We start from the raw sequence: 18,889 nt of genomic DNA, 5'->3' as shown, positions 1-18,889 counted from the left end.
CGTGTTCTTGCCGTCCACTAGGCTATTTTGCTGTGGCGCGAACAAAACGTGACGTCACTTGCAAGGGGTGAATTGTAAAGCAATTTACAAAAGATTGAACAAAAATGTTGATGTGGTACATGAATATTTAGCTAAAAATGTAGAGAATGCAATCAAGCATTTTGGGCGATGTGGAGTGACAAGCCGGCAGCAGATTAAATGCCCACGAGAGAGAAAAAGATGCGGTTTTAAAAAAACGTGCACAGACCGGTTTTAATAGGACGTGCAGACCAAAGCTGCAGCAAGCAGGTGATATTTAGAAATTTATTTCACAAAATCCAAGACCAAGAACAGACAGATGTAACTGGACACATAGAGGCCAAAAATATTGAGAATGTTAATGAAGACGAAGGAGTGAATAGCGGCAAGAGGCAAAGGCTGCCGACGAGTGCCCGCGCTAATTGTAAAGCAATTTACAAAAGATTCACTGAAACAAAATGCTGATGTGTACATGAAAATTTAGCTAAAAATGTGGAGAATGCAATGCAAGCAAGCATTTTGGACGATATATTGGCACAAGCTGGCAGCAGAAGAAATACTACTGACCTAGCTGACGGCCACCTCCGAGAGAGCGAGAGAAAAAAAATATGCGCATTTAAAACCAGGGCCTAAATTTCAGCGCGGGATTGCGGGTATTGCGCATAAGTTTTGAGCATAATAATAAAAGTCCCACAACTCCATCATAATGAGAGAAATTCCCACACATGTTACAGCGCTGTCTGATAACGTTAATCCAATAATGGAGCGGCCTGAAAGCGTGACTATTGACTGGACGGACCGACTCTGACTTCAATTGAACCCCATGCACACACACGTGCGCGCGCAGGACCACTTTGCGGGTGCCTCTCTCTCTCACCGCTTAAGTCAAATTATAGGTGCTTCTACATCAACCGCGATCGACAGGAAAGGAAAACAAACGTTTAGCGATCAGGAACCGTCAGGAATTTTGCGAACACAGAAGCATGATAGCCTATAACGCGAAAGAACATGAATGTGTTCTCCATTTGAGGAACGTTATAATCGATTGCGGACATGAACAGACAGATACAGACAGGGAGCGCATAGTAGGCCTACTTTCACTTTCTAGTGTGTGTATTCATTATGTGAAATATAATTAGTAGCAAAACAGTGATAAAATATTAGCCTACGTGGCAGTGAGTTTTGTTTTCAAAGGTTTTCATGCATATCTAGATAACGGGTGAGGAATGTTTAGGAGACAGACTATCGTAAATCCTCAAATCCTTATGGCGGGGGTCTTTTATTTAGGCTGCGCAAAGCACACCACCTTTATTTGGGGGCATGGCTTGTACTGTTTGATATAGCTAAATATCGGGACTGATGACCACTGAAATTTGTGGGGTATTTGATGGTTCACAGGGGCTTCGCTAGCTATTTAAAACATTGGCGGCTAGCGCCCATAAGTTAGAGTCCTTTTTGCCCGGGGGGTCGGGGGTTTCTCCCCCGTGAAATTTTGAAAATCGGGCTGATGAACATGCAATTTTAACCTACTTTGATAATGAAAAGGAAGACCAATTGTAATAACTCACGTCACGGCATTCTGAATATTTTGATGTTTAAAGACCGTGTAAGGAGAACGTCTCTTCTGCCAAAGTGCACCACATACAACACCCAAAATATGACATTAAAATAGCCTGTAGAATAAATATCGTCATGCACCTCTGTCAAGTGCATAGGTGTGAGCGTTCGTCTCGGGATAAACATTTGGACATCATCCCCTTCAATTAATGGGCTATGGGTGCCTTGAAAGCAATGCATTTGGGTTGTGTAGGCTATCACGAACTTTTGCCCAAAGAAAAAGTTCCATTCTGTCAAAATCAAGCCCAACATGCATTGCTTGGAAGCCCCCTCAAACGAGGTCAGGTTTACCATATTTACTGCGCATGTGATTCAATAGTAAATCACGATATATTGAAACTGAGCTGATCGAAATGTCCTCCTGGGTTGCGGGAGATGATGACACACTGTGAGTTTCCACTTCTTGTCCCTGCTCTGCCCTTTTTTTTCTCTAAAGAAACTTCTAATATCCATTTGTCCTTCTGTACACTTATTTCGCTAATAGTAGGGGGGCCTATGTGTCTAATTTGAGGGCTTGTGGGATTCGCATGTTAATTTTTGGAGAGTATTATATCTTTGTTCTAGGGGTTCTTAAGAGTAAAAAAAAAGCATGTCTCCATTTTTTTTAAGGTTTTGAAGGACCCAAATCAAAGGTCAAATTCAGAAAAGGTCAAATTTGGTGTTTTGTCCATAAACCTCACATTGCTGGTATTATAGCATAGGGTTTGGTGCCAAAAAGCAAAGATATTCTACAAGGTAGTGTGCAAAAGTGGACCACATAAACAATACAACATTATAAAAAAAAAAAATCAGAGCACAAAGTGCAGAGATCTCTGTTAAATCAAGTTTAATAGACTTTTACATAGTATCAGCTGAAGTCTGTAAGGCCTTCCGAAGCCTATGTAAGTGTGAAGAAAAGAAAGGGTAAAGGATAAAGGGTAAAGGGTAAAGGATCAGCTAGACAAACAGACAGGTGTGTGTGTGTGTGTGTAAGAGAGAGAAAGAGAAAGAGAGACACTACCAGCATAGACGGATTATGAACTTTCAGGCCCCTGGGCCCAGATGTATTAAGGGCCCCCCACTAATTGTTGAGGGGACATTTTTTAAATTTATTTGATGTGATTTCCTGTATTCTGGTGCATTTTGGGGATGGCCAATAATTTATTTCAATCAGATTCATAGCCTATGTGTTGATATGATGTGTTGATATTGAGGCAATGATTCCATGCAATGGCTTGGGCCCTTTGACTCCTTGGGCCTCTGGGTTTGGGCCCGGTAGGCCCGTGCAGTAATCCATCCCTGACTACCAGTGACAGTTGGCTGTTGATAGCTGGCAGTGATAGAATTTAGAATATCGAATAACTTGAAGCACATAGTGCTCTGTTCTTCATGGTTGGTGATATTATAGTGACCTTCTAGCCTTCTACATTTGAGCAAGCACATTTTCATAGTTCATGGTGGCACAGTCTAGTTTCTGAGGTGTGTCTTTCTGTTAGTCAGGTGATGGCACACATATTCTAAAAGAAACAGATTTTGGGCTATGTATCCAGTGGCAGATATGTGTGGACTGGTGAATGACCCATCACTAGAGACATATGCCAAATTTCTTGTTTTTGTCCATGAGAGAGTATGGAGATGGGTATCACAGATCAGCCAACGATTACATTGTTACAGTGCAGTTATTTTACAACAGAACAAAGCAGTTTGGCACAGGAAATGCTACAAATCCACCTGTAAAAGTGAGCATCTGCAGCATGCTAAGATTCGCTACTAGAAATCATGTGAAGCAGGCAGGACTCAGTGTCTTCAGAAAAGACGCGGTAGACCATCTTCTGAACCTGCAGCAACACCTGCAACTGCATCAAGTCCATCTAGAGGGACACTTGTTCAGCAGCAGCTGCTGCCAGCATAAATAAGTGCTTCTTCTGTCAGAAGCAGACAAAAGAGCGTCTTCATGAGGTGTCCTCTTTCAATGCAGGCAACCAACCATTGAAGTCAATGACTTTTAACAGGTAGCCAGTGTAAAGATGCTAGGATGGGGGAAATATGTTCATATTTTTTGTGTGTGTGAGCAGCTGCATTTTGTATAAGCTGTAAGCTCTTTAGACAGGTATTATTACAGTCAGCATAATAGCATTGCAATAGTCTATCCTTGAGATGACAAAACATTAATTTCTCGGCATCTGGTAAGGATCAGGACTTCCTTATCTTTGAAATGTTCCTTAAATGGCAAAATTAAGTTTTGGTGATCTGTTTTATGTAATTACCGTATTTTCCGGACTATAAGTCACACTTTTTTTCATAGTTTGGCTGGTCCTGCGACTTATAGTCAGGTGCGACTTATATATGAAAAAATATATAATTGAACATGTTTTAAAATGTTAATTTATATTAACTGACATGAACCCTACGTGAAACATTACGTCTACAGCCGCGAGAGAGCGCTCTCAAATGCACAAGTCCTGTGCACTTTCAGTCAGAGATTAGTGCTTGCACTACTGAAACACATGTGCATACCTAAATAGTCAAATTATGGCAGGGATTCTATTTATAGCCGGGCCTCAGATTTGGACAAATAAAAGCCAGTATAATTTTGTTTCAATTTAACTCATAAAAGAGCTCTTCTTAATATTTTATATTGTTGGTTGGTATTGTTGCCAATGAAAAGTCATTTACACCATGAGTCTCCAACACGTTGCTCTCATTGCTCTCAAGCTAGTCGCATGCCGCACCCTTCTGAGCTAGAGGCTGAAGCCTACATTTAAACACAATTGTTGCTGCCAGGCATCAGCCTATGAATTTTATAAAAAAGCAAATCATGCATAATTTAATTTAATAATTTAACTACATTTATGCTATCTTATACATCTTTGGCTATACGGAATAAGGCTTCCCTTGCAGCACAGCACACGAATGAATGAAAGCGCGGATACCTTATCTCGCAATAAGTGGATGGCAATCGAAATTCCCGACACTATGAAACTTAATAGTAAGCCATTAAATACCCCACAGATCAGTGGTCATCAGTCCCGATATTTAGCAATATAATCAACAGTCCAAACGTAAATTAAATCTCAAATTAAACATCTGCTTTTGATAGCCTACCCATGCCGCTCCAAACGAAAAGTAGGCCTATGTCTCACAATAAAACGCAAGAAATAAAGGACTATATTATACTGTAGCTGACTCGAATACAAGCCATGGCCAAATAAAGGTGCTGTGCTTTGCGCAGCCTAAATTTGAGGATTTACGAGTCTCCTAAACATCCCTCACCTGTTATCTAGACATGCATGAAAACATTTGAAAACAAAACGCACTGCCATGTAATATTTGATCGCTGTTTTGCTACTAATTATCGTTCACGTAATGAATACGCACAGAAAGTGAAAGTAGGCCTAATGTGCGCTCCGTGTCTGTAGCTGTCTGTTCACGTCCGCAATCGAACGTCAAATAGAGAAGTCATCCATGTTCTCTACGTTATAGCCTAGGCGGTCATGCTTCTGTATTTGCCAAATTCCTGACGGTTCCTGATCGCTAAATGTTTGTTTTCCTTTCCTGTCGATAGCGGTTAATGTTGAAGCACCTAGGCTATAATTTGACTTCAGCGGTGACAAATCCTGCTGAGAGAGAGAGAGAGAGAGCAGCGAAAGAGAGGCACCCCCAAAGTGGTCCTGCGCGCGCGTGTGTGTGTCTCTGCATGGGGTTCAATTGAAGTCAGAGTTGGTCCGTCAATAGTCCCGCACTCAGGCCGCTCCATTATTATTGACCCCTTGCAAGTGACGTCACGTTTTGTTCGCGCCACAGCAAAATAGCCTAGTGGACGGCAAGAACACGAATCAAATCAATGGGTTGTAATGGGACATATCGCACAGCTAGGAGATTATAGTGAGATTTAACCGTAGTAATGCCCTTCCACGACTGTTGGCTTGTTGTTTGGAATACAACAACATCCCATGTTCTTGCATAGATATATTTTGGTTTGTTTTCTTTGTGTTTCGGGAGTATTTCAACCACAATTGCATGCTTATCTCCTCAGTGTATGAAGCACAGCAGCGGTTGCTATAGCAACCATAGACTCTGAACAGGACTGCAGATAGCACTTAGGCAAAGTCTTTGGCAAGATCTGAATGTAAACAGATAATACCGTTCAAGTTTTTTTTATTTCCTATTTCTTTCAATTCTTTAACTTAAGACATGTAGGCCTAAGAAGTAAGTTTATTCGCTGGGCAACGTACAAACTGACGAGTTACATTAGCCCTAGCACTATGAGCTACGATAAACATTAGCTAGAATAGCTAGCTTCTAAGTGTGGTAGCTAAGTTATTATTTCATGTTCTGTTATGACATTCTTAACGTTTTTACAACTGATAAAAGCAAGACAAATAAAGTAACCAAATCGCTTTGCAATATTTTAGTCTAGAAATACTTATGGGTGTTCATTTACCATAATGTTAATTACAGTAGCCTAACGTTATGACCTAACGTTATCTCCACTTGCTGTTACCACCAGTTTTAATAACTTTACATTTGCGATCATGACCCATTTCATCTAACAACACCACTGGCATCTTTCCTTGACTATCAGACCCCAAACAGCAATACATTGAACTACAAAGATGTTATAGTAATGGTGTTCAGTTCATCATAATCGTTATGACATAATGTAATTTGCCGTCCGTCTCCTATCTTTTTGCCGTCCAGCATGGTGCCGTCACGTGACTTAAGTCACGTGTCTGCAAGGGGTGAATAGTAATGTCAGACAAGGTACATGGTAAAATGTGTGGGAATCTTTCGCATTATGATGGCTAGATTTGCGGGACTTTTATTATTATGCTCAATACTAAGTAATAATTTATTCGCAATACCCGCAATTCCGCGCTGGAATTTAGACCCTTTTAAATGTGCATCTTTTTTTCTCTCGCTCTCTCGGAGGTGGCCAGCCAAGCAATTGTTCTGCTGCATGCCAGCCTGTGCCAATATATCGTACAAAATGATTGATTGCATTGCATTCTCCACATTTTTAGCTAAATTTTCATGTACCACATCAGCATTTGAGTTCAGTGATTTTTTTGTAAATTGCTTTACAATTAGCGTCGGGCCTTGTCAGCAGCCTTCGGCTTGCCTCTTGCCACTATTCACTCCTTCTTCTTCATTAACATTCCCTGTAGAATTCTCAATATTTTTGGCCTCAATGTTACAGTTACATAGTCTGTCTGTTCTTAGTCTTTGATTTTGTGAAATACATTTCTAAATATCACCTGCTTGCTGCAGTTTCGGTCCGCACGTCAATTTAAACCCGCATCTTTTTCTCTCTCGAGCATTTAATCTGCTGCCAGCTTGTATCTCCACGTCGTCCAAAATGCTTGATTGCATTGCATTCTCCACATCTTTAGCTACCGGTACATTTTCATGTACCACATCAGCATTTTTGTTCTGTGAATCTTTTGTAAATTGCTTTACAAATACCGTCGGGCCTATTGGCCTATTGCCATGGCTTACCTCAGCTAGGTCACGTCCTTTTAAAACCATCTTTTTCTCTATCGTGAGCATTTAATCTGCTGCCAGCTTGTGACTCCACATCGCCAAAAAAAGGTGATTGCATTGTATTCTCCACATTTTTAGCTACATTTTCATGTATCATATCAGCATTTTTGTTCAGTGAATCTTTTGTAAATTGCTTTACAATTACCGTCGGGCCTATAGGCCTATCGTTTCGGTCACGTCTAAAACTGCATCTTTTTTTCTCTCATGAGCATTTAATCTGCTGCCAGCTTGTGACTCCACATCGCCCAAAATGCTTGATTGCATTGTATTCTCCACATTTTAGTAACATTTTGGTGCACCTCATGGCATTTTCTTTCAGTGAATCTTTTGCTTTGCAATTACCTTCCTGCCCTCCTCTTGGCTGCCTTCACTCCTTCATCTTCATTAATCTTTTTGGCCTCAATATTCCAGTTACATAGTCTCTGTTTTTGGTTTTGGATTTTGTGATTTCTAAATAAATGCGACTTATAGTCCGGTGCGACTTATATATGTTTTTTTCCTGCTCATGATGCATTTTTTGACTGATGCGACTTATACTCAGGAGCGACTTATAGTCCGGAAAACACGGTACTTAGTGCTAGGTTCTGGTCAGTTATAACTCCTAGGTTTTTAACACTTGTGGATGAGGTCAGTGGTAGATCACTATATGTAGCCTGTGATGTGGATAGGATATCCCTCATTTTTTTAGAACCTAAAACCATGACTTCTGTTTTATCTGAGTTCAAAAGCAGGAAATTATTCGTCATCCATGTCTTTATATCTCTTATACATGTGTCAAGTTTGGCTAACGGTGTTAATTCATCAGGTTTTATGGAGAGGTATAGTTATGCATCATCTGCTAAACAACAGGGGCCTCAGTACTGAGCCTTGAGGCACTCCACATTTTACCATAATCTGGGTAGATGGTTTATTATGGACCTGTACAAATTGTTGACGGTTAGGAAGGTATGATCTAAACCAGTGTTTTTCAACCTTTTTTGTGCCACGGCACACTTTTGACACTTAAAATGCCCCACGGCACACTAACACACTAATCCTGTGTGAAGAAAAAATAAACATACCATAGCCTAAAATTTCAAATAATACACAGATATGGCCTTATTATGGCTTCTATGCAAGACCTGCTCAATATAACAAGCGCCCTCTGTTTCATTTGTAGGTGACTATATCTAATGTAATTGTTGTTTTGAACTGGATATGTGATGATTCTGTGAATACTGGATATGGGACCCCCGTTGTACAATGCCTGCATACCACAAATAGTGCAATCATACAATCAATGAGAGTATGTGGTTATAAATTCTTTGATGCAACAGTTGCTTTTCTTGACCAGTGAGTGACATTTGGGTAATTTTCTGCGGCACACCTGATGATCTGTCACGGCACACTAGTGTGCCCCGGCACAGTGGTTGAAAAACACTGATCTAAACCAAGCGAGTGCTGAGTCTTTGATGCCTATCAAATTTTCAAGCCTAAGTAGTACGTCATTGTCTATGGTGTCAAAGGCAGCGCTGAGGTCCAGGAAGACCAGTATCGATACAAGGCTAGGTTTTTTGAGGGAGGGCTTAATAACAGATGTCTTAAACGACTGCGGTACATGCCCTGATAGCATTGAATTATATATAATTTAGAGCAAAACATTATCCAGGAAGGGGAGAGCAGTCCTAAGAAGGTGAGTAGGAATAAGGTTTAGTAGACTAGTTGTAGATTTTGATGAGGAAATTGTGGAGGTGAGATCTAATATGTTGTGTATATGTAAATGAATTAAATGTTGTTTGAGGTCTCATCTGTGATTCTGTGATTTTGCTATCTTTCAGCAATGGAGTATGTGTATTTGGTGAAACTGATTGGTTATTGATCTTATCTCTAATTGTTTGACATACAATCATAATACTGACATACAATCATACTGTTAAAAATAAGAAAACTGTTTTGTGAACTTTATTTAACATAGCCAGTGATTTAGGCAAAATGTATGGTGTTAATTATAGTGAAATATACAAATTCACAAAAATAGGGTTAAAACAGGTAAAAAAAAAAATGACAGACATCATTTTTCTCCATGTTCAATGACCTCTAAAGACAGTCCAACCACTCTCCAAAAATTAACATTTCAATCCCACAGAAACCACATAGGCCCCCTGACTATAAGGCTAGTTAGTAGAAGCACGAAACAGCAATGCGTAATAGCGTAGAGGAGAATTGAAATTGCAACATTTTGCAACAAATTATTCTAAACCTGCCCAGATCACGTCAGATTTTCTTGCGCTGCTGTTAATGCACACAATGGACACAAAACACAAAAGTCTCTTCTACGGGGCTATTTATTTCATTCACGATTAGAGTTTTTGTTGTTGTTGTTGTTGACGGCCCATAGATCCGGGGCTATAGCCCCGAATGCCCAGGTCTAACGACGCCACTGATGGTTCATGTATGAAGTGTCGGGATTTCCATCCGCTTATTGCAAGATAAGGCATCCGCTTTCATTTATTCATGGGACATGTGTTGTGTTGAAATGGAAACCTTATTCCATATAGCCAAAGAGGTCTACGATAGCCTAAATTTAGTTTTTTTTTTTTTTAAATTCTGCATGATTTACTTTTTTATAAAATTCGTAGGCTGATGCCTAGAAGCAACAATTGTGTTTAAATGTAGGTTACTGCTTCAGCTTTTGGCAAGCTCAGAAGGGGGCAGCATGCAACTGGTAGCTTGAGAGCAACGTGTTGGAGACTCGTGGTGTAAGACAATGACTTTTCATTGGCAACAATATTAAACCAACCAACAATATAAAATATTAAGAAGAGCTCTTTTATGAGTTAAATTGAAACAAAATTATTACTGGCCTTTATTTGTCCATAATCTGAGGCCTGGCTATAAATAGAATCCCGGCCATAATTTGATGATTTAGGTATGATTTTTGTTTTTTAAAATGGATTGTTGGAGCTCAGGCAAAAAGTTAAAGCCAGTAAACTGTGAAAAGTAAATACAGTTATGAAAGGCTTGCATCATTTAAAGCCTGACATAAACAATATGCTTTCCATTTGATTGTGTTTGAGAAGACGATGCCTGCCTTTTGAAATGAATACAACTTGAGCAGTGGCTTTTGCCTTGGCACAAACCCAAGAGAACATAGACTGACAAATCTGCATTTAGGGCGAGGAGGTCTGTGCGTGGAGAGAGTTTGACACTTAAAGTGGACTCGCTCCTCTGTTTCTATGACTGTACAACTCCATAACGTTATTGTCAGCCTGAAAAGCTTAATGGAAGGTAATGAATAAGTGACAGTCGCACTAGCAGTTGACTGAAAAAATATGAGGAATTGATTTAAAGACTAATAAACCGAAGGGAGAGGGGAAAACATTATTGCCACAATGAAGGCAATGATATTTTAGCATGAATGAATGAGTAATGCATTCCTTGGGAGTTTTAGCTTTGTGCTAAATGCAGGATTTGCTGTATCCATGGGAACACAGTGTTCACTAAGGTTCATCTTGTACAGCCTGCTTTTGGTTTTAATTTTAATTTTAATCTTAAACAGGAAGGAATATGAGATAAAACAGCAATAGGGACACTTAACTTTTTATGTAATTGTGCACTCCTAAGGCAAAGAAACTTAAACGTTTGAATTATCCACTGAGCCTTGACGTATGTATTAATAGGAAAACTTCATTTATTTACGCTGTGGACCTATACTCCAATTAAATAATCACAGCGGCATGGGTTTATATGGCTTAATTAAAACAAAATAGGGATTTGTTGTCAAGTGCATGGGAAATAGAGCATTTATGTTTTTCTCCGTCTGCATGATCTCTAGATGAGTATTACTAGAGACTCAGTGGCTTCTCTTGAAATTCTCCACAGACAGTATCTTGCTCTTTGTGAGGCGGAGGTTGCAGTGTCTGGCTACGAGAGAGTCCGAAGTATCCCTAGCAACTACTGGTCAGGCCTGACGATTCAGAGGACAAGCCGTCTGTTTTTAGGTGGTCTGCCACACAGCTACTCCCCGTATAAGGTACGTTCGCTCATCTGTTGTATTGGTGAGTATCCTATTATGAAGATGCTGATAACAAAGGTGTTGACCTTTTTCCACAAAAGAACTGTTTTTACAGTACAAAATGATACTGAATGTATTGTTCGACTTTGTCAACTCAAGGAATTTTAACATAAAGCTGGAGGAGGATTCTGTAACCTAGTTAAGTTGTTGTGGGTGTGTATGAAAAAAAGATGAACAATGTAGTCCATCATTTTAATTGATTCCCCATCATAACGATAGGCCTTTAACAGGGAAAGTAGTCTAGGTCTAATTAACCTTGAGATAGCTGGGCTGCTCGCTTGCTCTGATCTCAACCAAAAACACAAAAGTGGAGCACCCAAACTAAAATCCCAAGCAGGCATGCCAGGTCATCACCAAGCAACCGATGTTCTCACAGTGAGGATGGCTGCTTGTTAGATATGATTAACTCGGTAGAGTTCCCATTAGGCAAACCTATTACGGACACTGCACTCACTTACTCTCTGAGGGATCAAATTTGTCGACAATTTAGGTGTGCACAAATGGAATGGGGTATACCGAAGCATTAGGCCCGAGGTAACATTGCATGATTTTGAAATATGGCTGATAAAATCTTGATAGCTAATTAAATAGGCCATTTAAGATGATGGTAAATGTGGTCGGTGCCGAAGCAGGATGAAGTAGTGATCAAGTCCATTGAAAATGCACTCTGCAGGCTACTGACCTAGCTGATGGCCAGTGGTGACTATCAGTGACACCATTTCACATCCATTATTATCATCCAGAAAGCTTCAGTTTTGTGATTTTGTATGTGGCGGTGTGTGGCTCATAATGACCACAAAATCATTCATCACTAATTTGTTTGTTTGTTTGTGTTGTTTTTAGGAGTGGTTATATAATGGTATATCATATTTACTTGCTGGTTCTTTACAGTAAATAACTGTTTTTTCTCTTTTCTTAAAGGGCGCACAGCCTTTCTACAACTATTCTGGCTGTCTGGAGGTGATAGAAATGAACAAGCTCAGAGGGTTTTACGTATCCAATGCCATATCTGGAAGCAATGTCAAAAACTGCAGGTAAGTGAGTTTTACTGCTCTGGCGGTACTTTGTCAAAGTTGATGGAGGTACTAATGTGTCTTCAGTCTTTCAGGCTTAAAGCAGCACGATGCAAGCTCTGGTCTAAAACTAGAGAGATAGCCACTTAAAACCTCCCAAAGCCTCATTGGCACTGGTAGAAGCTTGCTATTATGCTAACTCGTGTCTTTTGTCGATATAGTCAGCAATGTCATGCTGTGAAACTGCAGGAAAACATGTTTTTTCGTGTTGGCTTTAAAATAAGATATGTCAATGTGACTAGGGGATGTCAGAGTAAAATGCAACTGTTCCCTTCCCTGCCTGGTATGGCCATAGAGAGGAAATGGTCAAAGAGCACAGGTGAAGAAAAATGTAGAATCTATTGTTTCTATATCACAACTTTATAGGCTCCCTCCCCTGTTAGTAATCTAGAATGGCCAATCAGAATTAAGCCAATTATGCATGTAAAATCTAATATCAAAATAAAAGCCCAGCTGAAAAATCACCACCTTCACAGATGCTTAACTACAGTTCATGAAGGTGGACTGCAACATGTTTATTAGGCCTTAGACATCCAAAATCTGATCATTTTATGTATGAGAGAGCAGCACTGGAGAGTGGCAATGCAGAATGAAAAACATGTAGAGTGTTTTTCCCTCCACCACCTTTTCACAGATGACTGAGCTGAAGTGGAATGCAAATGTAATTTGGAACGTGTCAGTGGATCTGGTGTCAGTCAGGCCGCCATTAATTTAGATTTTTAACTGATGAGCTGAGAGGTGGCTGTCGCTAGGCTACAAGGTAAGAGGCTCCGTCATGTGCTGATCAAATGTTAGACTAGTGTGGAATTTTCAGAATATTTTTGGTCTATGATTAGGCCAGATTCAAATATATGAATTCAGAATTGTTCCAAATCAACATGTCCAGCTCAATCTCTACCTTACATTGTGCGTGGCACATTCAACAAGTCAGCAAGAGCATGGTGATGGTGAATGGTGATTTGAGATTATTTGATGGCATTTGCCAGTAGTTTCAGTCATATTTAATACCTTAAATCAAGCCAGTGCTTCTGCAACACTGCAACACAGCTCTGTTCCATTCTAAGATAATCAATTAGTGAAATTATTAACCATTTTATTAACTGTCAAATAGAGCACATACCAATTTTATCAACTAATGCAAATTAGAATATATCTATTAATGTCAGGAACGTCTGCCTGTCTGTGTGTGTGTTTGTGTGTGAGTGTTTATTTGTGTGTGTGTGTGTGTGTGTGTGTGTGTGTGTGTCTGTGTGTATTATTTGCATATCTCTTGAACCGTTCGTATGACTGATTTAAACTTGGCAGGTGTCTTGGTACAGTCACAAGTGAGCGCAGTGCCAAGTTTGATGTCGTTTGGATAAGAAATGCAAAAGATATCATTAAATATTGTTTTTCCCAATCATTCTATGTATGTATACAGTATGTACCTATATATGTGTATATATATGTGTGTGTGTGTGTGTGTGTGTTTATGAGTAGTTTATTTATGAGATTAACCACCTACGGTTAGTTTTTTAGTCTGAAACTAGCATACTACCGACCTAAAGTATGCTAAAACCTAGAAAGCAGCACTGATAGCCCGTTTATCAAACCGTTGCAGAACAACAACAACAACAACAACAACCACCCATTGCAATGTGCTATAGCATCAACAACACAGTATTCCAGTCGAGACTAAACTACCATTTTTAGCCACAGAATGTGTGGCCACAGGAACAGACTTGAATAGATGGTGTGACTGTATTTCTTCTCATAGACCTGGATGGAAAAACGGCACTCTGGCCACCTCTACGGCGTCTCCTATGGAACTAACCACGACGGTGCTAAGTAGTGCCCCCAACCACACTGCCTCGTCTCCACCTCCACCTCAACCACCAGTCTACCCGTCGGTGGCCTGCTATGAGGGAATGTGCCGTAACGGTGGGACATGCCAACAGATCCAGCAACCCACTGGGGCCTCGTCCTTCCGCTGTGATTGCCCTCTTCACTTCTCTGGAAGATTCTGTGAAAAAGGTACGGCCAAACCGCATGTGACTGACTTATGGTTATGTAAAAAAGAAAATAGTTGAAATAATATAGTTCAGTTATTAGAAAATAGAACTATTAGAAAATAGTTCAGTTATTTTGTCTAATTCCATGTTGTTGATGGGAGAGGTTAGAAAAACTAGTGCAACACATATTGCCGTCACAATTTAACTGAAAACAATTCAGTTCAGTTCAGTTCAGTTCAGTTCAGTTCAGTTCAATTCAATTCAATTCAATTCAATTCAATTCAATTCAATTCAATTCAATTCAATTCAATTCAATTCAATTCAATTCAATTCAATTCAATTCTACTCCACACTACTCTATTCTACTCTATAGAGTACCAAAGCCATGACATAGCTTTGTCAAGGCAGCAATTTCACTGGATCTAAACAAATCGTTTCCAAGACGTTAGTATATTTTTTTTACACTGTAGGAATCACATACTACAACATATATTCATACCAACACGATCAAATTTGTGACTAGAGTTTTATTTTAGTATGGGTTTTCTCCATAAAAGAGACCTGCATGTAACTTCACAGCATGCAATTAAAATCCTTAAAGCAGCACCAAAGAACTTTTCCTCTGTCGCACGCACGCTATTTGTTTATCCAGCTCCATAGACAAGGTAGAATATGTTGCATGATTTTATGAAAGTACAATGTATTGCTACATCATGCAAGTCAAATTTGTAGTTTCTTATGTCTCATTCCATCGAACTACAAATCCGCTACCCGATCTGGCAAACTTACATGCGGTTACAGCCGATAGAGGGCCGCGAAGCGAATGCAGAAGTGCCGTTCACCCTGTTACGAGTTGATGAACCACGGAAACAATTTTGGAAACATTATTTTAAGGTACAAAAAACTCTTTGGTGTTGCTTTAAATTCATGGACGTATCTTGGCTTTATTTTTGAGGCAAAAAACGCTGCTGCCTAGCAGGTAAAACATGTTTAAATGACTATAGCCTACATTTAAAACAATTTATTAGCTGGAAATGATGCCTCATGTCTACATTCAGTGCTATTTAAGCCACTTAGAAAGTTTGTTTAGATCCAGTGACACTGCTGTCATGGAAACAGAACGTCACACTCTATTCTATTCTATTGACATGGCGTCATAACACATTCATATGTCATGGTGCCTTACTGAGCCTAGTTTGAGCTGACTTGACTGGGACTGGGTGAAAGAAAAACTCCCTTTTCACCTGTCTTTTCCCCATGACCTCTTTAGAGGGGTTATGTCCCACTCAAGTGTGGGTAAAGCTCCATGTTAAATCCCAATGTGGTCTAAAAGGAAGGTTGGTTGCTGTTGGCCAAGAGGTGACAAAGGCAAATGTCTGAAGGGTAATAAATGAGAAACGGCATAAAAGAGAGGGGGAGGAGGGAAATATCATAGTTATGAGCTAAATGAAGAAGTTGCCCTCATGTGTCTGCTGTCACATTCATAATCCACCTTGGTCCACCTCCGCCACTCATTGCAAATGAGCTAGATTGTCCTTGCCACTCATATTCACAGGATGAATTCCTCCTGTCAGAACGCCATGCCCATACTGATGAAGGGGCGAAGGCGGTGGAGTCCCGGCGAGCGGGGAGTTTCTTCAGTTTGACAAATTAAAAGTTGGAAGTGGCTCCATAGTTAGCACTGATGTATCGTTGAGGAGATTGCTTTTGCACAAGGCATAAGCTGTTTATTACAGGGCACGCTAGCTGTTTGTCAGAGGGGAATGCATGAGAGTAAAATGGATCGAATGGGGCATGAGTCAAGTTTAGAGAGTTTTGCACAGCAGTTATTTCTGTGTTGCTGTCTATTAGTGTTATGATTGTGTGTCTTCACATCTCCTTTAATGCACACACACACACACACACACACACACACACACACACACATGTGCACACACACTGACTCAGCACATTCCTCCCAGTGTCAATAAACCAATGCTAAGGCACTAAGCTAATTTGCTGAGCCACAAGTTAATTTATCTCTGTCGATGAAAGGCTCAGATATTTCACCTTCTGAATGTCCAGATTCAATTAGTTAAAGTTCAGTAATCCTCACTGCCCCTAGCCTACATGCAGCATTGTCTCAATGGTTTTTTAGAAGGTGTAATGATACTAATGTGTAGTATGCGCATATTATATTGAATATCTCTCTCCCTTTCTCTCTCTCTTTCTGTCTCTCTCATTCTGTGTGTGTGTGTGCGTGTGTGTGTGTGCGTGCGCGTGCGTGTGCGTGTGCGTGTGCGTGTGTGTGTGTGTGTGTGTGTGTGTGTGTGTGTGTGTGTGTGTGCGTGTGTGTATGAGTAATGCAATGTTGCTCAATTAATCATACCAAGTGTTGTGTATTATGAGAGCCTGCCTCATTTCCTGTGGTGACATCAAGTAATACCTTTTTTGGTGTGATTACATTAGAAAACACATTTTTGCATAATGCTCCTGGGACTCTTTCCCTCCGTGAAGAACAATATCATCAGTCACTCGGTCGTTGCAGGTTGTTATTTCTGTATACTAACGCTTCTTACAGTAACAAATCCTGTGAGGGACGTGTTTGATTTTTTTGTCAAGCAGTCTTAACGTGCAACAAGTCCAAAGACCATATCTGTTTTGGCTGCTGTGTGTGGCTGCTACTGGGCCATCAGTGGATCACAGCACAATTCAATTACACAGACCCAAGATTGCATGTCTCTCTCTCTCTCTCTCTCTCTCTCTCTCTCTCTCTCTGTATGTGTGTACCACTCTCTCTTTCTCTCTGTTAGGGGGAGAGAGGGAGTATGTTGGATGGTCTGTAATTCAAATACCAACTCCAGAGGATTGTATTTTACAAAGAGAAACTTTATTGTTCTTGTTGTTTTTCAGACAAACTCTTGACATGACTGATTGTGCCTGCTGTTATCTCCTTTCTCATTTCTCATTGTTTTCTTTCTCTCTCTCTCTCTCTCTCTGTATCTCTCTCCCTCCCTCTCACCCATCTCTAAATTTGTGTCGTTGCCCTTTAGAAAAAAATATCTCATTGTTTTAAAATAACTCACACTGAAGGCACAGGACAAATGGACCATAAATGCTCAGTAGAACATAGTTTTAGGACAGTGGAAGAAACTTTATATTAACAGACAGATTACTTTGATCTACACTACCGGTCAAAAGTTTGGAGTCACTGACAGTAGAAATTTCCATTCCACTACTATACATTATAGACAGAATACCAGCTGAGATCAGTTGTTTTAATCAAGGCAGCAGTTTTCAGATTACATTATGTGCTTACATAATTGCAAAATGGTTCTCCAATGTTTTCTCAGTTAGGCTTTTAAAATGACAGCAGATTAGTAAACAGAATGTACCTTTGGAACATTGGATGAATGGTTGTATGTAGATATTGTATTAAAGATTAGCCATTTCTTTCTACAACAGTCGGGAACCCTTTTGCAATGACTGGTATGTAAGCACATAATGTAATCTGAAAACTGCTACCCTAATTACAAAAACAATGCACTGATCTCAGCTGGTATTCTGTCTATAATGGAGTGGAATGGAAATTTCTAAATGACCCTAAACTTTTGACCGGTAGTGTACTTCACGTTTCTGGTGGAATATTATATTTTATTTTTGTTATTTGCTGAAGAGTCTACCTCACTGTAGACATATCACATATGTCACACTGAAACATGGATCTCAGATTGGTTTGTTTGTTCAATGTGCCGCACATGACCACTGCCTCAGCACTCGAGGAGCCATCCGAAGCCAAAGAAAGGTACTCATGGTAGAGTGGTTAAAAAAACAACACACAAGCATGCGATGACGGAGTGGAGTTAAAAAAAAAAAAACACACACACACGTGCGATGACGGCTTGGCTACTTACTAGACTGCGGACTGACCCTATGGTGTGGAGTTGGGTTGCCAATTTCATTTGGCCTCCGCCCATAATTGTCCCACTCAACGTCCAGCCTGCGCTGCAGAGATGTCGGGTCAAAGTAGCAACTCCTGTTGCTTTTCGCATTCGCTCGCTCACCCTACCGCTGGTGGTGGAATGATGAGAGGTTAGGAATGGCATGTTGCCCTGAGGTCACGTGGAGTTGACTATGGTGTCAAATGTTACATTTGTTTTATTCCCCCCGGTTGAGGCCATCAATATTTACCGATCAGTGCACCGCGGTGCATGCATTATTTCTGTGTATTTACTGTATAAGGCCTCCTGCTGCTGGCCAGTCTGGGCGGCTTTTTGTAGACCACCAGGGATGAATGTGTATTTGCTTTCAGAAACTCCGTAATTGGACTCATGGCTGTATTTTTTGCTGAAGGGGTGCGGTTACAGTTGTCTGTTTTTTTGTTGGGTTGTTTTTGCATCGTTTACTGATAAATGTTTGGATCGTATTGTTTAATATTAGAGTGATCCATTTGAAGTTTAAAAAGTAAAATGTGCACACTTTGAATTTGAGTTGTACAGTAGCTGTTGCCTTGCCAATATTGCATTTACATTGACTTGAGGATATCTTGGCATTTACATTGACTTGAGGATATCTTGGTGGAGAGAAATATGGTTTAATGACAATTTGACTTTATGCAGCGCCATGTATTATTT

At 40.1% G+C, this 18,889-nt stretch overlaps 1 protein-coding gene across 1 annotated transcript in view; it reads left to right on the top strand.

Annotated features, from left to right (window-relative positions):
* The window catches only part of eys (eyes shut homolog), a 212,863-nt gene that overhangs the window by 124,680 nt on the left and 69,294 nt on the right, over window positions 1-18,889 (top strand). Inside the window, 3 exon segments of the mRNA XM_042065147.1 lie at window positions 11,020-11,170; window positions 12,134-12,246; window positions 14,042-14,298. Of these exon segments, the coding sequence (XP_041921081.1) occupies window positions 11,020-11,170; window positions 12,134-12,246; window positions 14,042-14,298 (521 nt within the window).

Source organism: Alosa sapidissima, chromosome 16 (genome assembly GCF_018492685.1).
Source record: "Alosa sapidissima isolate fAloSap1 chromosome 16, fAloSap1.pri, whole genome shotgun sequence".
NCBI classification, from domain to species: Eukaryota; Metazoa; Chordata; class Actinopteri; order Clupeiformes; family Clupeidae; genus Alosa; species Alosa sapidissima.
This window is presented reverse-complemented; position numbering and strand designations above follow the sequence as displayed.